The 8,379-nt window shown below is 37.7% G+C and overlaps 1 protein-coding gene across 1 annotated transcript in view; it reads right to left on the bottom strand.

Moving 5' to 3' along the window:
- Positions 1–3,628: 3,628 nt before the first annotated feature.
- The window catches only part of cpt1a2b (carnitine palmitoyltransferase 1A2b), a 47,779-nt gene continuing 43,028 nt past the window's right edge, over positions 3,629–8,379 (bottom strand). Inside the window, exons 17-19 of the mRNA XM_084744748.1 lie at positions 6,882–6,995; positions 6,624–6,716; positions 3,629–3,819 (exon numbers count right to left, since the gene is read on the bottom strand). Of these exons, the coding sequence (XP_084600874.1) occupies positions 3,691–3,819; positions 6,624–6,716; positions 6,882–6,995 (336 nt within the window). The 3' untranslated portion in view covers positions 3,629–3,690. The remainder of the gene's footprint in view (positions 3,820–6,623; positions 6,717–6,881; positions 6,996–8,379) is intronic.

Here is an 8,379-nt window from a genome sequence, read left to right as displayed (position 1 = left end):
ATGGAAACACGGCTAGTCAATAGTTCTCTTAGGCTTTTTGTTTCACCACCACATCACTGCACATGAGAACATGACAACGCTAACAGCAACTAACTGAGCAACTGTAGTACATTCTTATTAACACACACACACACACACACAGAAGACAGTTAAACAAGAAATGTTACAAGATTTCCCTTAGGAATTGCATTGATTAAAAAATTGCATTGAAACCGTTTTACTGAATGAATACTTGAGTTCAGGCACAAATGTGTTTCTTAAATGCCATAGCTTTAAAACCAGGGATGGGTGAAGGGGGGGGCAAAAGAACCACTGGTCCTGAAGTGTATTATCTTGCACCATTTGTAAATTTAAATGCTGATCACGGCTTTCCCCTTCAAATAAAGTACTCACTGTTCTTTGTCTTTCCCGATAAATATGCTTACTTTAAAAGGGAAGTCTGAGCTGGCTGGAACCTCTTACCACTTTCACTTTCCCCTTTCTTGGATGCTTGATGACAAGGCAAAGCAACTGTGTGAAACACAGCAGCACTTCACTTCTGACATCTATAACAGGTGAGGTGCATTTCATTTAACAGCAGTAAAACACAACTGTGACCGGTGAGCTGAGGCGTATTATGTAGTTATCTAAATTGTTCAACTTAAAACATCTATAGCTTATTTAACCTATCCACTAAACTGACAACAAAAAAAGAAGAAAAAGTCTTTTGCGCCTCTCTTCTCCAGTTCTCCCTTCCTCTATACACATGGCTATAAATTAATCCTCCAGTTACACCTGATCTCGGACAAAATACAGCCTGATGCTGTCACTTTTATGGTGTTGTTTAATATTGAAAACAATAACTGTAATCAGAGAATTTACCTGAATCGTGTAAATTTGAATTGGAACCACTGAATTTGAACGTAATGTGATGGCTTTTTTGCGATTGAGGATCCAGCGGCTCTATTATGAGCACAGCACAACAATGGAAAACTACAATGCATTGGCAGCCTTCCAGCTGGAACATGACAGCCCTGAATCACAGTCTATAACCTACACATGAGTAATAGTACCACTTCCTGTTTCAAACCACTGCATTCAAGTTCAGAAAGAACCTGACAAGAGAAACATTGGTTTCTCAATTCAGCCAGTGGCAAAACATGACAAGTATTAATCCAAGGTACCAGTTTGAGATAGCTGAGTGTTTTCTGCTACCTTATTTCTATATATATATTTTTTATTGTACTTTTTATGCAACTTGAATTAACGAAGCTATTTGTTACTGTGAAGATAAGCACTTTTCAACATGAAATCCTGCTTACATGTTAAACATTACTGATAAAACATAATATATGACAATATAAGTAGATATTTCGCTATTAGCATTTGCTAATAATATTTTTGTATTTCAATATTTTGAATGCAGGACATCTATTTGGAGTATTTTGAACTATTTTTACACTGTGGTACTACTGGTTTCACCTGCGTAATCTCTTCAACTGTTTTCATCAGAGCAATCTATGCTGGTCAAATACTCTAATCAGGCAAGCAGTTTCCTTTAAATGTGCCCTTTGTAGTGTTTAATAACAGCAACTCGCTGCAATGTTTTTGTAAGTGGGTCCAAAGCCTTAAAAGGCTTTCTTATGGCTTCGTACTGGCAACAGCTGTGGCCACAGGCATCATGTTTCAAGAGAGACTGAGATCATTTATTACAAGAAAATGACTGAACCTAAGAAAACAAACTCCACAGCAACAAACAGTCCTGCTAATCCACACCTCTATTTCATCCTTCAGTAATAACAATGATAACCTGGTTCCCCTTGTCTGATCACTAACGAGGTTAAGCTCAAAAACTTACATAATTTTCTTATAATGGGTTCATCATGTTGTTGTATTGAGACAACAAAGCTTGTTTTCTTGAGATTATGGCATGGTTGTTCTCTGCTTTCACATCAACAACGTTAGACCTCAAACACAGTCTCAAGGCATTTTGGTGAGACACTGAATGTAAACAGAAGTTTTGTTAGTTTACAAAAAACTCCACAGAGCACCTTTAATTGTCACTGTGAAAACTACCAACCACTTAGAGGGTGTGATAATTTGAGGAAAACATGCAACACATTTATTTTTATAGGTAATTGCACAGTAGGGTGCATTTTACTGTGATTACAGGCGATGTTTGAAGACAGCACTTGCTTCCTGTTACAGATGATTTATTTAAGACATCAGAGAGTTAAACGTTGATTCAGGCTGTGGTACCTGGCTTGTCCAGAGATCAGGTGATGGCTAAAAGCAGCCATGGAAATCAACTGAAACACTTTTATAGTAGCCATTCCTAAAGATTAGACTGGAACTTTCATTGTCTATTTTATAAACTTCACGTCCCATTTTATGCATTAAATTAAATTACAACAACAAAAAAAAAAAGTCTCCAAATCTGAAAGCTGTTTTCCTTCATTGAGATCTATCTGCTCCAGTCTCATCTGACTCGTGACACATCCTTTTATCCTCAAGACATCCTGATTTTAAGCAATGACCTACAACATGCACTCGACAACCTCGACGTGTTATGAACCGTGTCACTTGGCTGAACTGCAAAGCATCATTTCAGACTAAGGACGAACTAAAAAACATTTTCCTTTCACTTTTATTGAGATTAAGGGCCTAATAATGCTTTCTGTGTCTCTTAAGGCTGTGGATATTTGTCACTCTTTCTGTTTGTTACTTAGTGACTAAACGCTTCTTTCTTAAGTGATGACCTTTGCTCCCTCCTTCTTGAAAATCGCCCACAGAATCCTCACAGAAAACAAGTCACAAATGTCTTGGACGGCACTAATTCCAGGATGCAGTGATGGTGTTGCTGAGCAATATTGCCGAGGGAGAAATTGTTTCAGTGGAACATTGGCGAGGCAGGCGGGGTCTGGGATTAACATGGATGTATCACTGGTAACAGCTGTTAGCCTGTTTATGATCGTACTATTTGCCGATTTCAGTGTAGGTTGCATCTGGGAGGATTTTTGCTGTTTCCTGAGGATGCCACAATATAGCAGGACTTATTCCTGCAAAGTGCATCCAGTGAGTCAGACTAGCGCCACATATAAGGGGAAAAAACAGGTATAGTAAGTGGAAGAATTTTTCTTTGTATTTTGAGAATAAAAATTGTATTTAGAGTTGAAATACCATTTTGAGTATTTATTTTAACTTTAATCTCAACATTCTGACTTTCTTCTCATCATTTTGATTTTGTTCTAAAAATGAAAACAAAAAACAATAACAACAAAAAACATTCTTCCTCAACTGTATTCTTTCCTTATGGCTGGCCCCAATACTCTTCTGTAAAATCTGTCATGAAATTACGAAAATAAACAAAAGCATACACACACACGTTAACTCTGAATAGCTGTCAAATATGTTAATGCCCATTCACACAAACGCTTTTGAACTTTCTTAAATGGAAGAATGCAAAACATGAAGGATGAAAATGGTGCCGCAGATCATCTGTCTAACATCAAAGGGCCCCTGGTGTCTTCAGTTTGCCTTCGATTTTTCTGTCTGAACAGATTTCTGTCTGATCAGGGTCTAAAAGCCAACTGTATAAGGCTGGGAGCTGGGATAGGATGTGCTTTTAATATTTACGGTAGTGTAGTTTCTACACTTTGTTTAGACATCTTGAGGGAAATATTGGTCATGGTGAGACACTTCTTGACAATTTCAGAGGAGCTTTTTGGGCTGAGGCTGGCCTGTGCCTTTGGAGGACGAGGAGGTTTTGGTGTCAGCAGAGAGGAGAGTCATGATGTCTTGAAGAGCCTTACTTATCTGAGCTCCGAACCTGTGGGAGTCCTAAAACGGAGAACAATGAGGATTAAAAAGAGGGAAGGAAAAGAAAAGAGACAAACAATTGCAGGGAGAGCAGAGATAGAGAGAGAGAGGGAGGGAGGATGAGATGGCAGGAGGGAGGAGAAGCAACTTATATAAATTAAGTATTGCTGATATTTTTAAGACTGATACTGAAATAGATGTTTGTAAAAATTAAAGTGTAGAAACTCATAATTTAAAGGCAATTGCCTTGACTAGAATTTTGAATCAAACTCAAACTCGTTTTGAAATAAAGTTAAAAAAAAAAAAAATCTTTTGTTCAGACAACTTTTCTTCTCCAGATAAACTTGAATCTTTGAGTGTCAGAAACCCCACAAAAACTGTATTTCAAAACTCAAAAAATATCCACATTTTAGTTTTTACTGTGTAGAAATAAATCTGCTCACACTATAAACCCAAACAAGTTAGCAGTAGTCAAAAAATTGAGGCAATCAGTTCCCACAATTTTGGGGGGTTTGTTGAACTCTATTATTTGGAGATTGTGTTACATGTACTCTTTGATTTGATTACAGTTAATTAAATATTAGGGCTGTCAGTTTAACGCGTTAATTAGATTAATTAATTACGCTGCAAATTAACGCGCTATAAAAATTAACGCAATTAATCATGAGTGGCAAGTCAATGCGCAAGCATTTTAAATTTGGCTATTTGAGTTCGGCACGCGTGTGATCCGCGGACCACATGTGAGCATCATAGTTTTACTGTCACTGTTACTTTTGTATAAGTTATAATACCCGAAATCTCAATGCAGAGTTGCAGTGAAAAGAGGACAAATGCGGCTGTATGCAGCGCATCTCTGTGAAGAGCGACTGATTTAAAAGTCGTCACATCGCCTTGAGTGAAATCCAGACCGTAACTTTTTTCACTGATGTAACTCTGCTATCACCAAAGAAACAGATCATAAAACTGTGATGTTCACTGAAACTTGTCTTAACTTCTACACAGCTCCTCTCTGCTCACCGCTGCAGCTCTGTCTCACCCCGTCTGTGACACAGTGTGTCTGCTGATTGATCGTGACTTCTAACCAATCAGATGTGCTGCTGTAGGCGGGACATTGAGCCAGACTACAGAGCATAGTTGTGTATTATACTGTACAGTGTATAATGATCTAATATATGTATAGTATATACAGAGTACAGCACTGTATAAGTCTGAAGTTTTTAATATTATTACCATTATCATTACTATTATCATTATTATTACATTACATAACTATGGTGATAATTACAGACAGACAAAGATCAAAGACAAGTGCATTTTTAAAATAATTTAACCCTAATCCCACCACTTTTTTCTTTTTTGCTGAGCCGAAAAATGATCCGATCTATGACTCAAACCCGTGATACGATCCGAACCGTGAGTTTTTTGATCCGTTGCACCCCTAAGAGCGAGGCAAGCTTACTTGGACCTTTGAACGGCAAGTTTATTTATAAAAAGAACAAAGACGGGACTATTAACAAGAACGCAGTGATTTGTAACTTGTGTATTCAATTGATTAGTCATGCACTACAATTTTGTAATGTCCTAGAATTCAAATTCTTTATTTGGGGACCTTTAGCAGACATGAGATTAAAATGCGATTAATTAGATTAATTAATTACAAATCCTGTAATTAATTAGATTAATTTCTTTAATCGCCTGACAGCACTATTAAATATAACTATTTTCAATAAATGTATCTCAGGATTAGTAGAAGGGTTTGTAAAGAAACACAAAAGAAAAAAAATCTACTGACACTCAACATTTTTAAGTTTGTAGAACCTCTGAAGAAATTTAAAGTTTTCACTGCTAGTATAATTCATTCATCTGAACATTTGGTTTTATAATGCATAACTATTTTAATTTTAATTTTTTTTTTTTTTTTGTTACTTATCAGCTGGCATCTACACTAAGACAGCTATATATGCAAGCAGTTATATCAACCTCACTATTTTATGGGTCTGGTTCTATTCATGTCAATTCATGAACACAAGATTCTATGTAAAAGTGACATTGTGAAAAGGGAACTGAAAATGGCCAGCGAAGCAATCAACAATTTGTCGGTCCTGTCATGTGCTTTGTTCTAAGAATGGCCTGATGATGATGCAACCCAGCCTTCGGCGTGGAAAGCCATGAATCAGTCTTTAACGGCCTTGTGATCAACCAGTTAGCAGGAAGTTGATTGCAGCATCAACTGTTACTGAATAATTATTCATTGAGATGTCTGCATGAATAATTATTCAGCTGAATATATTGGCAGGGCTCCAAGTAAATTTTTGTCCCCTCATTGTTCTGCAACTGTCCCAAATTTTACTGTGAACTGTCCCGGTCTTAACAACCACTGTCCCACATTGAAGTGTTTTCTTTTTTTTTCCATTCTCAGTAAAACGTAGTAAATGAGCATTCCTGCAATGTGGCGTGCAGTTCGGCCCCAACAATTAAAATGATATATTTTATATTCCTAAATGCTTAAACAGTAATTTCATTTGTAATGATTGGTTTCTCTACTGTCACAATTGGCCTGCATGTCCCTACAAGCAGGATGATGCATCATGCACAAATGTACCGCTAAACTTAAATACACAGAATATGATCCCTCTGCTTTTTCTGCAAAGGTTTCTTTCCTGTTTGATACTGATATTGTACAAAATGCCAATAAATTTTGTGCAAAATATTAACTCTTTTTCATTGCAGTTTGACACAAAAACCTTCAAACATCCTCTGTAATTCAAACTTTTAAACATCAGCGCAACATGAACACTGATGAAAGTGGCAAAGGCTTCACTTACTGTCTCACTGCAGGAGTGTTTGGACGACACGTGGAAGTTGATCATATCCTCACCCACGATGATGTATGAAACCCCGTATCCATCGTCAGCAACCTGACACGAGCACAAAGTTAATACCTCACAGACCATCCATTGCACAAGTATACCTGTGCACGTTTGCATCCATACACCAGCTTCTGACTACAAAAACATGCACCTTGTATGTCCTCGTCATCCATATTTGCAAATAAAAACAAGAGGAAAGTGTGGGTCACTCACAGGTCCGAACCCTCCGCCCAGCGATATGAAGTCGGGGTGGTTCTTCAGGTCAAACAGCTCCATCTGCTGCACTGGGGTCTGACTGGTGGAGAGACGCCATGGCTCTGACAAAACCTGGAGTGGGAGTGGGAAGAAAGGAAGGGTGGTGAAGCAGAACGTGTGTAGGTCTATCTGCCCTGCAGGGAGAAATTACAATGAAAGCAAATAATAAATCACAAACAGTGTGCTTGTGGATTTTGTCTTTTCATCTTTACTGATGATGGATTTACAACAGAGGCTCTCTGAGGCGTACGTGTAAAACAGTTTGCAGCTGATATGTTTTTGGAAAGACCAGACAGTGTATTACTCCCAGGAGACAGGACTCATAGGAAAGCTTATCCAAACTATTTTCCATTTCCCAGGAAATATAAAATGGGAAACACCTTGTTTACTTTCTTAAAACATATTCAGCAGCTGTGTATGTGTGTATGTGCGTGCTGGTAGAACAGCTGCGCTTTAATTAATTACTTAACAGCCACAAAGCACCATGAATTCAAACATTTTTAAAGGCATAATGTGCAATATTGACCTAAAAAATGAATGAACATAATCCATTTCCATTATCATCTATGACCCAACAGAAGTGTGTGGTTGTGTCTGAGATCCTGTCTTGCATCAGATCAGATCCTTGCCTGTTTCTCCTCATTTTCTCATTATTTTTCTGTGCTCAGGACTCTTTACCAACCTAAAAACATCAGTATTTGATGTGCGGGGAATGACACTCAACAATCAGTTATCTATCTGCTGCATGTATGAACAGCTCAGACAAATCCTTCTGACTTTACCTTCAGTTAGTACAGTGATTTGTGGCTCTAGCATCTTAATCAGCTTAACACAACAATTTCTGCCAGCAGAACTACTTCAAAAGATTAAACAATGAAGATGCAAAGTGCTGCACTCTGTGAACGACTGAGGCTACTGTTACACATTTTATATTATGTTAATTATGATGATGAGTGTTGAAAAGCTGTTCGTCTGCCCCAATAATTATAAACACCATCAGATAATAGACTGAAGCGCTCACATTTCTCCTTGTTACATACAGCATTGCCTGGAATGTGACCCATATAGTTTGGCATTAGCTGAAATTATACCTTGAAAAACAAGAGCATTTCCCAGGATTCTTGGGATAATGTGCTTCTGTTCCCTGGATAGAAAATGCCTTATGTTCGGGAGAAACATTAATCCCTAGATTAGACTAAATCAACATGCTGTCACTATCTATTTGGTGTTCAGGTTACAACTGCATTTGCACTCAATTACAGTTCACTCAAGGACTGATTATATCACCATCCTTTTGTTTTGTGACTCCCGTGCTGACTGATGACTGGATCTCCTGGTTTTGCCAGAAACAAGGACAAAGCAGAAAGTAGTAATGATGAACTTCTCTTGACAAGTTTACGAGGTGCTTTACAGAAATGGAAATATAAATACTACAACTGCCAACAAGTAAGTGAGG

The sequence above is a fragment of the Lutjanus erythropterus genome, chromosome 19 (genome assembly GCF_056507025.1).
Source record: "Lutjanus erythropterus isolate fLutEry1 chromosome 19, fLutEry1.hap2, whole genome shotgun sequence".
Lineage (NCBI taxonomy): Eukaryota > Metazoa > Chordata > Actinopteri > Lutjaniformes > Lutjanidae > Lutjanus > Lutjanus erythropterus.
The sequence above is the reverse complement of the archived record's forward strand: the minus strand, read 5'-3'. Positions and strand labels throughout refer to the sequence as shown.